The sequence below is a fragment of the Lycium ferocissimum genome, chromosome 12, assembly GCF_029784015.1.
Source record: "Lycium ferocissimum isolate CSIRO_LF1 chromosome 12, AGI_CSIRO_Lferr_CH_V1, whole genome shotgun sequence".
Lineage (NCBI taxonomy): Eukaryota > Viridiplantae > Streptophyta > Magnoliopsida > Solanales > Solanaceae > Lycium > Lycium ferocissimum.
The window spans coordinates 55,288,482-55,305,298 of NC_081353.1; the positions used below are offsets into that span (position 1 = coordinate 55,288,482).

Genomic DNA, 16,817 nt, shown 5'->3' on the forward strand with positions numbered 1-16,817 from the left:
ACCAAAGAAAAAAAAAATAAACTATCCTACAAAACAAGGAACATCATGCTGTTTTCGACTTATGGGCGTTAATGGTGATGCCCCAAGGTTTCGACTACTATTTATACTTCCATTGCTACTCAAGAATTCGCAAAAATCACAAGAAACTTGTTTTAGTAATTTTTTTCAAACACCTTGTGGGCATAGAGATATCCCTTTGAGTTTTGCACCAATGGAGGGTGGAAGAACCCTCCCTTTTGTTAGGGAGTCATTATTTCCTCATCCAACAACAATATCAAACACAACAATACCAAATCCCTACCCCAATTCACCCAATCCCATAACCCTAGTTCATCATTCTCAATATCAACACAAAGGGGGAAAAAGGGAATGGGTTATCATGGAAAAACTATGAAAATTGATTACCTTTGTTGAGATGTGAGATGATGCACGCGAATTTCGTGAGGATGGAGAAGATTTGGGGAGGGTTTTTAGGTGTTAGGTGGGTTAGGGACGAGTTTAGAGAGAGAGAGAGTGTTGGGGAGAAGTGGGGGGAAGTGGGGGTCGGTCCGTGTTTTAAATCTTTAAAGGATTCGAACTGGGTCGACCCGTGCGCTGGTAATGCGTCGCATGACTGGCGCACAACCCCCCCTTTCTGAATTTTATACTTAGAAAATTTTTGCTCTGAGTACCAGTCATGCATTGGTTCCGCGACGCACGACTAGCGCACAACACAATCCTCTTTGAATTTTTTACTTAGCCAAATTTTTTGCTCTGAGTGCACATCATGCGCTGGTTATGCGTCGCATATCCAGCGCACAAAACACTCCTTTCTGAATCTTTTACTTAGCCAAATTTTTGGCCTGCTTACCTGGTGTGCGATGGCTATGCGACGCATAAGCAACACACACACAAACCTGGATCTCGATTCTTACTGTTTTGCATTCGTTTCGAGTTCCCGTGCCTCCCTTCGCCCTGCAACATGAACAAACATGACATATATGCTACAAAAGTTGGGTTGCCTCCCAACCAGCGTCTTAGTTAAGGTCGTGGCACGACACTTTTTTGTACTTTTCTTTTATTTTGAATTGTTACACTACAAACTCGGGTTGCCTCCCGAGAAGCGCTTTAGTTAACGTCGCGGCATGACGCAGATTCTTTTCTACTCATCATTAAGGAGCACTTGCTCCTTCTCTTTGTCAAAATCACTGCCCCAATATCGCTTGAGACGCTGCCCATTCACCAAGAACTTGCGCACCCCATCCATGGTTTGTATCTCGACTGCACCATGGGGTGTGATTCTAGTCACTACAAATGGTCCAGACCAACGGGACTTAAGCTTTCCCGGAAACAACCTCAGTCTCGAGAGAGTAGTACCTGCTGCCCTGGCATGAACTCATGATCTTTGGATATGCTTGTCGTGCCATCTTTTAGTCTTCTCCTTGTATAGCTTTGCATTCTCATACGCCCCTAGTCTAAGTTCATCGAGCTCATGTAATTGGAGAAATCTCTTCTCTCCCGCTAGATTCATATCAAGATTGAGCTTTTTGATTGCCCAATATGCTTTATGCTCTAATTCAACTGGCAGATGACATGCTTTCCCATAAACTAACCTGTAGGGAGACGCTCCGATGGGGGTTTTATATGTTGTGCGATACGCCCACAAGGCGTCATCCAACTTCATTGCCCAGTCCTTCCTCTGAGCATTCACGGTCTTCTCTAGGATTTGCTTCACTTCTCTGTTCGAGACCTCTACCTGTCCGCATGTCTGTGGGTGGTAAGCTGTAGAGACTTTATGCTTCACCCCATACTTTGCTAGAAGGTTCTTCAACAAGCTGTTACAGAAGTGAGCACCACCATCACTAATCATTCATTGCCCGCGGGGTTCCAAACCTTGCGAATATGTTCTTTCGCACAAAATTCACCACCACCTTCGTATCATTGGTTGGCAGAGGGACTGCCTGCTACCCATTTTGAAACATAGTCGACAAGAAGCGAGAATGTACTTGTTACCGAAGGATGGTGGGAAGGGACTTATAAAATCGATGCCCCAGACGTCAAATATCTCTACCTCCAATATGTTTGTCAAAGGCATCTCGTGCCTCTTAGAGATGTTTCCCGTTCGTTGACATCTGTCGCAACTTCTAGCAAATGCATGAGCATCTTTGAATAAAGTGGGCTAATAGAAGCCAGATTGTAAAACCTTAGCAGCAGTACGATCACCCTGAAAGTGCCCTCCATATGGGGAAGAATGACAACTCTCCAACACTTGACTCACCTCGGTCTGTGGAATGCATCTCCGCACTAACTGATCAGTCCCTTGCTTGAATAAATACGGCTTATCCCATATATAAAATCGGGAGTCATGATACAACTTTTTTCTCTGCTGTAAGGTGGCTTCTGGGGGCTACACCCCACTTACTATCAAGTTCACAATATCAGCATACCATGGGACTTCGGCAGAGGGAATAGCAAATAGCTGCTCATCAGAGAACGACTCTCAAATTTGGACGTCCTCCATAAAATGATTATGGTTGTCCAATCTAGACAAGTGGTCTGCGACTTGGTTCTCAGCTCCCTTACGATCCTTAATCTCAATATCAAATTCCTGCAAAAGGAGAATCCACCGAATCAACCTGGGTTTAGCATCCTTCTTGCTGAACAAGTAGCGAATGGCTGCGTGGTCTGTATAGACAATAACATGTGTCCCAACAAGATAGGACCAAAACTTATCAAACGCATAAACCACGGCTAGCAGCTCCTTCTCTGTTACAGTGTAATTTATTTGGGCAGCGTCTAACATCTTGCTGGCATAGTAGATAGAATGAAAAACTTTCTCTCGTCGTTGTCCTAACACAGCCCCCACAGCATTGTCACTTGCATCACACATCAACTCGAATGGCAAGTTCCAGTCAGGTGCAATGATTATTGGTGCAGTTACCAACCTCTTCTTTAGACCTTCAAAGGCCTTAATACAAGCATCATCGAATAGGAATTTCACCTCCTTTTCAAGTAACCTGCACATCGGACTCGAGATCTTTGAAAAATCCTTTATGAAGCGTACGTAGAATCTGCATGCCGAGGAAAACGCGCACACGCTTGGCGATACGGGGGTGGCGGCTTCTCAATGACCTCCACTTTAGCACGATCCATCTCCAGCCCTCTCTTTGAAACCTTGTGCCCAAGGACGATGCCTTCTCGGACCATAAAGTGACATTTTTCCCAATTTAAGACAGGTTAGTCTCTTCACATCTCGCAAGTAATCGGTCTAGATTCCGAAAAGGCAAACCTCGAAAAGAGTTCCCAAATACCGAAAAATCATCCATGAACACTTCTACGAAGTCCTCAACCATCTCTGAAAAAATAGCCATCATACACCTTTGGAAAGTCGTCGATGCATTACACAACCCAAATAACATGCGTTTGAAAGCATATGTACCATATGGGCATGTAAACGTGGTCTTCTCTTGATCCTCCGGAGCAATAGCTATCTGATTTTAGCCAGAATAGCCATCTAGAAAACAATAAAACTCTTGCCCAGCTAACCTGTCTAGCATTTGATCTATGAAGGGAATGGGATAGTGATCCTTTCTGGTTGCCTCATTCAACTTGCGATAATCCATGCAAATTCTCCATCCAGTGATTGTTCTAGTAGGAATGAGCTCGTTTTTGTCATTTGTCACAACTGTCATCCCTCCTTTCTTCGGGACGCATTGCACCGGGCTCACCCACTTGCTGTCCGAAATGGGAAAAATAATGCCTGAATCTAACCACTTGATTACCTCTTTCTTGACAACCTCCTTCATCACGGATTCGATCTCGGGTTGATCTTGTGCGCTAGGCTTATGATCATCCTCCATGAGTATCTTGTGCATGCATAGCACGGGGCTAATTCCCTGAATATCAGATATGCCACCCCAATGCCCTTTTGTGAGACTTCAATACTTCCAAACAAATACTAACCTCTTCGGTGGTCAACTCTGCTGCCAATATCACTGGCAAGGTATCACCCTCACCTAAGAATGCATATTTAAGATGGGCGGGTAAGGGCTTCAATTCCAACTTCAGAGGCTTTTCAATTGATGACTTCGGAGTTACTCCCATTGTCCTGTCTAAGTGCTCAAACTCGCCTGCCCGAATTTAAATACTTGCCATATCCAGAATCTGCACCATCTCAACCGCCGATGTGTCACCAAAAATATCATCCCCCACCAAGGCTCTCTCCAATGGATCATGAGAAGTGATGAGTGGCCTTCGTGTATCATCATTCAGAACAGTAATGGCGGACAGCTCCTCATAGATTGCAGGCATCTTCAGAGCTTGGTATACATTGAAGACCTCAACTTTATCATGTACTCTCATGGTGAGCTGCCCGGTAGGTACATCAATAAGTGCTCTCCCTGTGGCCAAGAATGGACGCCCCAAAATAAATGGGACTTCCGGGTCTGGCTCGAAGTCCAAAATCACGAAGTCTGCAGGAATTATCAACGACCCCACTTGCACCAGTACATCTTCAATAATGCCTTCTGGTCTTGCTAACGATCTGTCCGCCAGCTGAAGAACTATAGTGGTTGGTCTGGGCACTCCCAAACCTAGCTTTCTGAAGATAGATGAAGGCATCAAATTTATACTTGCACTAAGATCACATAGTGCTCGAGCGACAACCAGCTTCCTAATAGAAATATCAATCGTGAAACTTCCGGGATCTTTCAATTTAGTGGGCAACCTGTTTTGAATCCGCGAAGTGCACTCCTCAGTAAGTGCAACGGTGGCATACTCTGCGAATCGGCTTTTGTTTGCAACAATATCTTTGATGTACTTAGCATACTTTGGAATACCCTGTAGCATATCAACCAATGGGACATTCACGTGTACCTGTTTAAGCAAATAAAAAAACTTCTTGTAAGTAGCCTCTTCTTTCTGTCTTGCCAGACGTTGAGGGAATGGGGGTGGTGGCTTTGCAACCACGGGCGGTGGCTGCTTTGCCACTGGTGTCTTGACTACCCTCTCTTCTTCAATCATCTCCTCGGTAATCTTCTCTTTTTCAGCTTCTACTCGACTGGTTTTCTTAGGAGCCACTTCCTCTAGTTCTCTCCCATTTCGAAGAGTCACAACATTACAAGGCTTGGGATTCACATCCGTATCACTTGGAAGTCTTCCGGGTGGTCTAGTATTTTGTGCACCAGCTATCTGTCCCATCTGCCTCTCTAAATTCCGCACAACCAAATGGCGATTCGGATTATCTGCTATCAACTTTTGCTGGTCTATCATCATCTTCTGCATATCACCCATCATCTTTTTCATCATCTCTTCCATACTGTTCGTGGGTGCTTGAGGAGCGAGTCTTTGGTGATAGTTACGTTTCGATTACGGGTTGTCACTCCACCTGAAATTCGGGTGATTCCTCCAATTTGGGTTGTAGGAATTCCCGTATTGATTGTTGTTTCCTTGCCCCTTGCTTGCATTACCCACAAAGTATATGGATGCGGGATTTGCAGGGCATTCATCACTGTTGTGACCTTCTCCACAGACTTCACAAAAAACGATGGCTTGTTGCACTGCATGCACCTGTGGTGGAGCTTGCGCAGCAGTTAACTTCTTGATTTCAGTGCACATGGCATCAATCTGTCTTTGATAATGTTGTAAAATTATCTGCTTCAAAGACACCCGGTGCCTTCCTAACTAAGGCATTTGCATCATCTGCCCGATGCAGAGTGCTGCGAGTAAACTTTGTTCAATAGTGTGAATAGTTCTTCATAGCTTAGATCGAGCAACGCCCTCTCGTACGGCGGTGTCTAGTGATGACCTATGTTGGGCATCCAGACTCTTAATAAATGTGTGTGCCAGAACTTCATTCGTCTGATAGTGGTGAGGACAATCTCTGAGAAGACCCTTAAACCTCTCCCAGGCTTGATATAAATTTTCTCTATTTTTCTGCCTGAATGACATGATCTCCCTTCGGAGGCGAGCTGTCTTTGCTGGTGGAAAGAACCTTGTCAAGAATTTCATCGCCAAATCATCCCACGTAGTGATAGAATTGGCGGGCTCTGCTAATAACCAGTTACTTGCATTTCCCAATAGAGAAGGGGAACAGTGTCAGCCACACATATTCTTTAGTGACCCTTCCAGTAGCAAAAGTATCGATAATCTACAGAAAAGTATGGATGTGACGCTGAGGATCCTCGTGCGACATTCCCGTGAATTGCCCACTAGAGTGAAGTAGTTGAATCATAGGATGCTTCAGCTCAAAGTGCCCTTCGATGGTGGGCTTGACAATGCTTGAAGTGACATCCGCCACACGAGGCACTGCAACCTCTCTCACTTTCGCTGGTTGATTATTAGCCATGACCACAGGTAACTCCGCTACAGCCTGCGGGTTCTGCAATAAATTCAAATCTCTCCTGCGCTGATTTGAAAGTACGTTCAAGCTCAGGATCAAATTCGTCAAGATTGTTTTGACTCGCAGTCCTTCGCATTCGAGTAAAGTACCTGCAATCAAGTAGCAGCTAAGATCAAGACGTTAATACCTGGATAAGTATAGCAATACAATTTATTATGGCAAAAAATAATTGACTTCTAAGTCCCCGGCAACGGCGCCAAAAACTTGTTGCATCCAAATGCACAAGCAAGTGTACGTGGTCGTACAAGTAATATAGTGATTATATAAAATCGGATGTCGAACCCACAGAGACTTATGACCAATACTTTCACGAAAATAAACTATTGCTACTACCTATGCAAGTAAAGAATAAAAGTTTTGGTTGTTTTATAAACTAATCGTAATAAAAATAACCAACAATGTAACGAAATTTATGCTAAGAACGTATTTGAATACTTTTTTTTTTGCTTTTATCAAGATTTTAGAAGTATTCCGGGGTCGTGGTTTGTTCACCAATCCTATTGAGTCATTCAAGTATCCCACCTTAGCAACTTTGTTCACAATTGTCAATTAACGGATTATTAATCTCGTAGTGTTCTCCCGAACCACTACTCGCCGATTCAAGATAACTCGCCTCCTATATTCCTATCGTATTGACCTATCAAGAATGCAATAAGAGCACGGCATGAAATTGATTACGGTAACTAAGTATATTCCTATCCTAGTCACAAATCCTAGCCCAACTATAGGGATATTCAGATCACAATCTCGTTACTTCTTCTCCATATTGACAACGTCTTTCCCAAGCACGGGTATCAATTAGTAATTAGAACTCAAGCTGTTGCGCGGACAATCAAGCAATTAGGCACGAAGTAAAGAGGAAATTGCATACGAACAAGCTACTAAGATTGAAATACTTGTCAAACGTCAATATTCATGGCTACGCCACAACCCCGGAAATTACGGTGTTTAGTTACACATGATTCGAGAATGCAAACAAGAATTCATGATTAACATAGGGTTTCAATGTAAAGAAAAATAATAGAAGAGGAATAAAACCTAGAAAGAGTTTCACAAGTCTCAAAATTCGTCCAAGCCAGCTTTCTAATGTTAAAAACGACTATTTATACGCTAGGGTAAATATAAGATAAGTTGGCCCAATCCCTATCCAAGTGGGACAACTGACGCCGCTTATGCGCTGGCTATGCGTCGCATGGCCAGCGCATGATCTCCTCTGTGTGTTGCTTGTGCGGCGCATGGCCAATGCATGGCCTGTCTGAGATTCAGAGATGGGGTTTTTGTGCGCTGGCTGTGCGACGCATAGCCAGCGCATGAGACCCTTCAGTGGTCGGATTCTGCCTTCAAGTGCTGGAACTTCCTTCCCATGTTCAACCAACATGCACAGCCTCGGATTCAATCAAAAACTGCTCGGAATACCCTCCATTGGTCCCTGTTGTACCTATTCATACAAGCATAGCAACATAAGATCATATACAACAATTTGCATTAAAAATTGCGATTAAAGTGCTAAGAAGTGAAGTGCAAATGACACTAAATCTAGATATTTGTGCCAAATATCAATACACAAGTGGAATGTCGAGTTAAGTCAATGTTTGGGGGAAGCAGAAATCGTTGCACATATTTGATTATTCGTTAATCTGAATGTAGTCAATGTCAACTTGGCCTGCTGATATCTTCTTGAGTTTAATGGATATTTTTTGTTTTTGGAGTTCTGCCATGAAAACTATTTTGTGGATGTTTGATACCTATGGGAGGATTTTTGCTTAGCAAAAGGTTCCACAATTAGCTTATAAGTTCCGATGGTTTATTTTATGGCATATCTGGTCTCTTATTTTTTCGCTTCCTTAAAGTTTTCCGTATGAATGCTATTGTCTTTATATGTCATTCATTTTGTATATTCTGATATTCAGTTTGTAGAGTTGCAAAAATTGACAAGATTTTGCAAGTTATATGGAATGGAATTTGTCCCAAAGAGTTGCATAGAAATATTTTAACTTATTGAAGTTATTACTAATAAAGGGGTTTGGTTGTTAGCATTGGTGGATCCATTGTTGGTATGACAACTTTACTGATTAAGCTACAATAAGAACACAAATTCAATGTGGAAGAGATCATAGGCAAGACGAAGCATAAAGGGAGCACAATTCTTCTCAGCTATAGTCACTGAATTTCCTTTTGCATACGTAAACAGGTTATGGTTTCACAAGATTTTGCTTCTCTTCAGGCATTCAATAGGGTATGGTTTCACATGTGTTTTAAAAAGTCTATAAATTAAGGCATTGTCAAACGTCTTCAAGAGGTAATGCTTATTTCTACCCGAGGGAAAAATAATAATTTAAAATTTCAACATAGGGGTCAGAGTAATGTACCTTCATTTGAAATTGTAAGATGGTTCAGGATTGATATGTACCTACCATAATTGCATTTACGTTAAGAAAGTGAAAAATAAAAAAATGAGACAAGAGCTTTTATGCCATTTTACTTAATTACCGTTTATACCTTATTGTTCATAGGAAACTACCGCATACGAACAACATTTGCTTCAGTGAAGGATTATCAGTCTTATGATACAAAGAAATTAAATGGTGGAACTTGGAGCATTGAATATTTGTTGCTCAATGACATCAAACTATGTGAGAACTGGTAGATAAAAAATTAATAGAAGTAAGGAATTAGATTAAAGTTGTGAACTTGCTACATTTGCTACACCATCAGACATATTATATTGTTTTTGTCTTAGCCATGAACCATCCAAGTGCGTCAACTGTTATTTACTCGATTGTTCTAGGAACAAGATTGAGGAAGATCATTGGAAGATGTTCGAGGAAAACGCATAGAGTAGGGAAAGGGGCATAGAGCAGTGAGATAATCTTTTTTTTTTTTTTTTTTTTTTTTTTGGTTGCAAAAATAATTTATATTACTACTAAAAGTTCAGTAAATTCTTGATACTGATATTGCGGCAAGGATATTACAAGTACTTTGAGGAGCTCTTTTTTTTTTTTATAATACATTGTCCTCCTTTATCTTCTTCTAGATATTGCAGAACGCCTTCCGGTGCATTAGCCAAAAAACAATCTGCTTGATATGATGTACTTTCCTTTTTCTCCTTTGTTTGTCCTAACATTTCGGACCAAATATTATTGACTTTTATATATATATGATGTATGTTTAAACTCAAAATATGTTTAGTCTTTTAAGTCAGTTTCACTTTCTCTGTACCTTCCTTTTTCTTTTTTCCTTTTTATAAAACATTTCAGGATGAAGTTTGGGGTTTACTGTGTATTATAGTTACATTTACGGGATGGTTTGAACGGAAAGTACTAAGTTGTATAAAGGAGTGTTTCACATGTTGAGAAGGTGTTGCTTGAAATTCACATTTCTTTATTTGTTGAGTTAGCTAAAGAGAATCAAAATCATTATTTTATAACAATTTGCACTTTACGCGTTAAGTTTAATTTAATAACTTAAATAAAAATTCAATATCTTTTATGCGAGTCTTAAAGTTTTGTACTTATTAATCAATGGCTATTAAATGGTCGTGGCTTAAATGGTTTAAATTCAATAATTGCGAGAGTAATAAAAAATCTAATATGATCAAGCAAATAAAATAATGAATTGTATAAAAAAACTATTCTAACACTTTCCGCACATCGCGCGGGTACTATACTAGTTATAACTAAAGGCAGCAAGGCTAATCAGTAATAATCAGAGACTATTATAATTTATACTGAGAGATGGCCAGGGGAGGGGGATTAAGTTTTGATGTGTTTCCTCTACATAGTGAGACCGAAGCCACCCCAAAAAATTAAACAGAAAAAAACAGAACTCAAGCAAGCTACATGCCGACTTTTTTTTTTTTTTTTTGATCAACCATGTCCTTTTTATTATAAACAAGATTTACACAACAGAAGATGATAGCCTCCCTGTACCTACTTAATATGGAATGGGCTACATACTATGAGACAAGTAGGATTTCTAGTTAGCTCACGAAAATTAGCATCTAAGAGGACTAAACTCTATGTACACAGCAAGTTCTTCAAGGTACATCAAAAAAGTAGTTCTTATACATGTTCCTATCAACATAGAAGGAATTCTTGATATTCTTCATCCTAAAGGAGCTGTTCATATTCAGTGCACCTCTAATTTCTCGGGGTAGTTGTTGAGTATCAAATATCCATTTTGTATCATTAAATTGCACTCCCCAGTTAGCAAGACCATCGGCCACCTTGTTTCTCTAAAACAGTGATATGCTCTCCATCTTTCCACTTGATTCAGTAAATTCTTAATCCTTGTAATAGAGTTCCAGATGTTCCATGGTAGAGATATACTTATGTTGAGTATCAATTCCACTAATAGCTTTGATCAATTCCACTAAAGCTTTGAGTGCAATTCCACCTCTAGATTGTAACTCCATTTGTAAAAGACCATTCTAAACCAAGTTCCAAATCTATATATTCTGCCATATTGTTGGTGTTTATTCCACCAAATGATTTTCCATAGGCAACCTTCAGGAATCCCTTTTCATCTCTGATGACACCCCCTCCTCCACTTTGTCCAGGATTACCTTTGGTACATCCATCTGAATTCAACTTTAGAAGCTACATGCCTACAACTCCTTATACAGAGCTTTTTTTTTTTTTTTTTTCTTTCCTTCTTTCCGCATATTCTTTAGAAAGGGTTTTATAAACATTTTTTTCCCATAAGAAGTTATATAAAGTAAAACTATATGTATATACTCGTAAAAAATCTCACTGTCTCATATAGTAAGTAATTAAGTTGTGAAGGAAAAAACAGAAAAAGCAAATTTATGATTTTTTTTCCAGAAAAGTAAGCTATTTTACAGAGGTGTTAAATAAAATAGGGGGGAAAATAAGGTTAATAGAATATAGTTACTTCTATGGCATCAACTAGGTACTCTTAGATAGGACCGCTACATATCCATAGTACCAAAACAGAGAGAAACGGGGTTGACCCCTCTGGAGGTTGAAGCTTATTGTGAAAGTATAAAAGTCAAAGGAATTTGGAGCAAACTCAATGGAGTAATTAAGATCGCAAAGTGGCGGAGTCAGGATTTTTGCTAGGGGGGTTTAAAAAATTAAAGAAACTGTTGTCAGAACCTGGGCGCTCTATGAAATTTGAACCCCTTTGCCATTGAGCAAGGTTTTGATTTGTGTTAAGAAGGTTCAACAATTACTAGATACACGTAAAACAAAAATTTAATCTTATATACGCAATGTAATTTACCGACGAAGGGGCCTTGGATGAACTGGGCTCCATGTAGATTCGCTCCCGAGCATATGCATGGTTTTCAATGTAGCCTGCAAGGATATCTCACAATATTTGACTTTGACAGAGTTGCAGAAACAAGTTGTGGAATTTGGGGGAACGTTTTCTCACATGAGTCCCTCATGCACAGATAACATCGTTAAATATGGAGGGTTTTAAGGAAGGGACCAAGAGCGCACCAAAATTTCAATCATGGAGGACTATTATTAGTGGTCTGTGTAGAAGAAGGATTGAATCTAAAGTCAAAGATAAGGAACTATTTTGAGCTTTTCTCATCATAAACCCGTAGAAACATAAACATTGAGGCAAGTCTCAAATTAAGTTCAAACGTTAATCAGTGTTATCAAAAGCGAAAAGAGCAAAAACTCTAAGGTCCATTGAGGCTTTAAGCGGCAAGCGCAAATAAAGCGTGGACATTAATAAGAAAAAGGCGCAAAGGGAGAAAAAATACAAGTATATATGTTTAGTTCAAGATTAATAATTCTAAGCATGAATGACAAATATATGGACAAAAAAGCTGAAGAAAAAATATGATAAAGTGAAATATTAAATGTTTAATGTCGTCTCTCATTGGCAAGGAAAATTATACTTAGAGCGCTGACGACGAAACTGAAGCACTCAACATGTTTTTATCCTCGCTTCAAGGCTTAAGCGTGCCTTTGACAACACTGGCCTTAACATCAATTTAACAGTAATCTGATCCCCTAAAATATAATAGAGCGTTTATACCATATAAGAAGAAGAAGAAATAAATAAGAAAACATCAAATTAAATTTGTCCTAATGAGCAGATGCAATACTCATAATTATAGATACCAATAATCTTAGCATTTTCAAGCCCCAAGATGCTCTTTGATCTCCACTTCTTTTCCTTCAAATCATAGAACAAAATCCCTTTTGGCTCTTCCTTTGACTTCATTAATGCGATCTCCTTCTTGTCAGTAGTAGAACTACTAGTACATCTGCGATACACTCTATCATTCCTTTCTAGTTCGATTTCTTCGCATTCTCGAGGAATATCGTTATGCCTAATCCATTCTCCTGTTTCTGGACTTTGTAGAATCCAAGCAGTCAAATCAAAAGTTCTTGAATCAATGGCTCCTAATTTACCCTCAAGTTCAACAAGGTTAAACCGGCATGCTATCCTTGTCCTATATTTACGAAAATTGTACCACAATGAAAAAGTTCTGAATTCTTCGGTACTAAAATTAAAGGCCACTATGTTAAGCTCCAAATTGCGGTTAGCACAGTAAAAATAGACCGATCCATCGATGCAAACTCCTTCACATCTCATTTTTGGGTAACAGTTGGTTTCAATGTTGCAGTTGATCTCTCTCCATGTTGTTTCACCTAGAGTGAAAACCCAGCAGTGTCTTGTTTACTTCATTTTGCGGTCAAAAAGTGTCATCAGAATTTTGTGCTTTTTCAAATTTGGGTCAAAACCTAATGAATAGTGACAACGATGATTTATAAAATCTTCTTCTTCAGGATTAATATCAAGACGAGGAAGAAATCTGGATTCTCTAGTAGTCGGGTTGAAAATATAAACAGGCTTAAATTTTCACTCCATAAACAAAACAAACCTTTGGCATACTCAACTCTGGGATACCTAACACCGCACAATTTCTCCTCGATACGGAGGGGAATGGAGGTGCTGCTGCTGCTTTTGGTTTCGTCGTAGTAATAACAGTTTCCTTTTGATGTGAGGATCAAGAATTTGTTGGACGAAGAATTCGATATGGAGCAGCCCCTTTGATGATGGCGATCCACAAAGTGGGGATCTCCACGTAATCCGAAAACGGAGTTATAAAATCTTGAAACGCACCTGGATCGCATCAAACATCTGGTGGGAACCCTAGAGAATATGTCACAAATAATATCTTCTGGTAAGTATTCTGATTTTTTTTCCCCAGTACAAATCTTCTTCGTCTCCTTATTTTCCATGACTGATCAGGAAACCTTAATGGTAGATTCTGTTTTGCGTAACACGCTTTACTTTATATTTATTACGTACATTATAGTACATGTACATGTGTTTGGCAACCCAGCTGGCTTTTACTTTTAGGTGCCGTTTGGCCATAAAAATTATTCACTTTTTTTCGGATTTTTTTTTTTTTCACTTTTTTCACTTTTGGGCGTTTGGCCATAAATATTCCGAATATAACTTGAAATTGTATTCCGGAATACCAAAAACTCAAAAAATTTGTTTTTAAAAAAAATTTCAATTTTTACAATTACATTTCACCAAAAACTACAATTTCAAAAACTATAACCAAACACAAATCCAACTCCAACTTCAAAAATTCTAAAAAAAGTGAATTTGTTTTTTATATCTATGGCCAAACGCCTACTTAATTACTTTTCCTTCTAGTTTTAGAACCCGCGACTTTTGTAGCACAAAAAAAAAAAAGTTGAACCAAACTAATAAAAAAAAAAAAAAGAACATTAGTACGTTTCACGCACTAAATTTGTGCGTGAAAGGACCAAATTGCAAAAGTGCAAATTGGGCCTTTCACGCACGAATTTCGTGCGTGAAGGTAAAGTCCCCAATTCCTTCATTTCTCATTCAATGGTTAGGAATAGTTGCTTATGTACCACATGTTTCATGGATTTTTAATGCAATAAGTAAGTAACCCTGTTTAAACGGAGTCCGAAACCAAAATGACTCAATAAAAAATTAAGTGAACTAAAATACCCCAATAAAAAAAAAAGTTACAAAACTATCTTTAGCGCAGTAAAATACTGCGCTAAAGCAGTTCACGGAGACGGAGCCATTAACTGCTTTAGCGCAGATTTCTTGCGCCAAAGATTTTTTTTTTTTTTTTTTTGCATGGCGTAGTATTTTACTGCGCTATAGCTAGCACTAAAAAAAAAAAAAAAATTGGTAAACTTTTTTTTTTTTTGCGACACTTAGTGTTTTTTCCATACTTTGACCAACGATTAGTCGTGTGTCAAGATTCCGAAACGTCAATATTTTATATAGAACCTGATATTTTTTTCTGCGTACAATAATGTAGGCTTAATACATCAAGGATACGTAGACGTTCGGATCGTTATTTTAGGGGTTGAAAAGGTGCTCAAAGTAAGTTTTGTTTGAAAAAACTTAGTGTTTTTTCCATATAATAACCTACTATCTATTTTGACACACGACTAATCGTTGGTCAAAGTATGGAAAAAACACTAAGTGTCGCAAAAAAAAAAAGTTTACCAATTTTTTTTTTTTAGTGCTAACTATCTGCATATGATAAAATCTTGCGCTATGCAAAAAAAAAAAAAATTCTTTGGCGCGGTAAAATGCGCTAAAGCGATTAATGGCTCCGTCTCCGTCTTGCTTTAGCGCGGTATTTTTCTTGCGCTTAAAGATAGTTTTGTAACTTTTTTTTTATTGGGGTATTTTAGTTCACTTAATTTTTTATTGAGTCATTTTGGTTTCGGACTCCGTTTAAACAGGGTTACTTACTGTTGCATTAAAAATCCATGAAACATGTGGTACATAAGCAACTTTTCCTAACCATTGAATGAGAAATGAAGGAATTGGGGACTTTACCTTCATATTTAAATTCGTGCGTGAAAGGCCCAATTTGCACTTTTGCAATTTGGTCCTTTCACGCACAAATTTAGTGCGTGAAACGTACTAATGTTTTTTTTTTTTTTGTATTAGTTTGGTTCAACTTTTTTTTTTTTTTGTGCTACAAAAGTCGCGGGTTCCTAGTTTTAGGACTTCCGTTACTTTTCCTTCAAGGACTTGTATGTATAGTAGTACTAGTGAGGAAAAAGCCTGTGCACAACCCAATATATATTCATAATTTTTATTTTTTAAAGAAGTGTTGATTAATTGATGTTATTAAAATATTTTAAATTTTAGTAAACTCTTCATAAATAAACAAACGAATTTTATTTTTATTTTTAAAGAAATCAAATTTCTGATAGTTGTAAACAAGAAGAAATAATAGTAGCGAAAAAGTAAATGTAAAAGGATAGCAATTCATCACTTTACAAAAGACCAAAACGGAAGCAAGCACATACAATCAAAAGATAACAAAAACTACCTAGCCAGCAATTTACTTAATTTTTGCTCTTTCTAGTTCAGCTATTCAGTTTCGGCTTCAAATTTCAAATCGTTCTTTGTCACTTTTCCTACACAGTTAAACCATCGTCGAGAATCAATGCCCTAACCTTTGAATAACTAATACTTCCTCCATCCCAATTTATGTGACACAATTCGAATTTCGAGAGTCAAACTTCTTTATTTTGACCGTGATTTCAGATTTACAAATGTTAAGTCTTTGAAAAATAATTTACTTACTTAGAAACTACAATAATTAACAATTTAAAAAAATTCTTATTTGACTTTCGAAAAGCGAAAAGTGCCACATAAATTGGGATAGAGAAATTGAGAAACCAGTAATAATTTGACACAAACCTGTAATCGAAGCCTAAATTGAATCAGTAATAATTGATAAAAACCTGTAATTGAAGACTAAATCGAAACCAGTAATAATGTGACATAATTTGAGATGGGAAATCAATACCATAAACTAGAGGCAATTGAAACTGGAAAGGAAAGAACTTACAAATTGGAGGAATTGTTTTTCCCGCTTATGCTTTTCGCTAAAATTTGAGAACGAACAGTTACTTATTTTTTTGCCACAAATCAACAAAATTGTGGAGAAACTTAAGTATTTTACTAAAGAAAAATAATATTATTTGCCACAATAAGAAATATATTGTTGCTAATGTATTTATATTTAAATTTATTTTTAATTTACAATATACGGAAGCAAGATAAAATATTTTGCAACAAGAAAAATTTTGTGGGTAAAAGTTCTATGATATAGCAACAAGTACATAAAGTTGTTGGCATTTATTGATATTTAGCAAAATACCATTATTGTTGCTAATTTTATAATTTCTTGTAGTGAGAAAGAATAGTAGCGCAAAAGTAAATGCAAAAGAATAGCTGATTTGCATAAAATGTTACTCCCTCGGTTCATTTTTACTTGTCCTGTATACTAAAAATAGTTCTCCAATTTGGAAAACCAAGAGATAATTTACCATTTAGTTCCTATTACCCTTATAATTAATTATTGGGTTGGAAATTAACTTAAAAAAAATGCTGGATTTGCGGAGGTTTAATTGTGGCGGTTATTAAC

General features: G+C 38.1%; 1 protein-coding gene and 1 pseudogene across 1 annotated transcript; one reads left to right on the plus strand and one right to left on the minus strand.

Moving 5' to 3' along the window:
* Positions 1 to 4,119: 4,119 nt before the first annotated feature.
* Positions 4,120 to 5,295, minus strand: LOC132039463 (uncharacterized). The gene has a single exon (XM_059429939.1). The coding sequence runs from the start codon at positions 5,293 to 5,295 to the stop codon at positions 4,120 to 4,122; it is 1,176 nt and encodes a 391-aa protein (XP_059285922.1).
* A 550-nt stretch (positions 5,296 to 5,845) lies between these two features.
* On the plus strand, positions 5,846 to 5,939 carry LOC132041290 (small nucleolar RNA R71; annotated as a pseudogene).
* Positions 5,940 to 16,817: the final 10,878 nt, after the last annotated feature.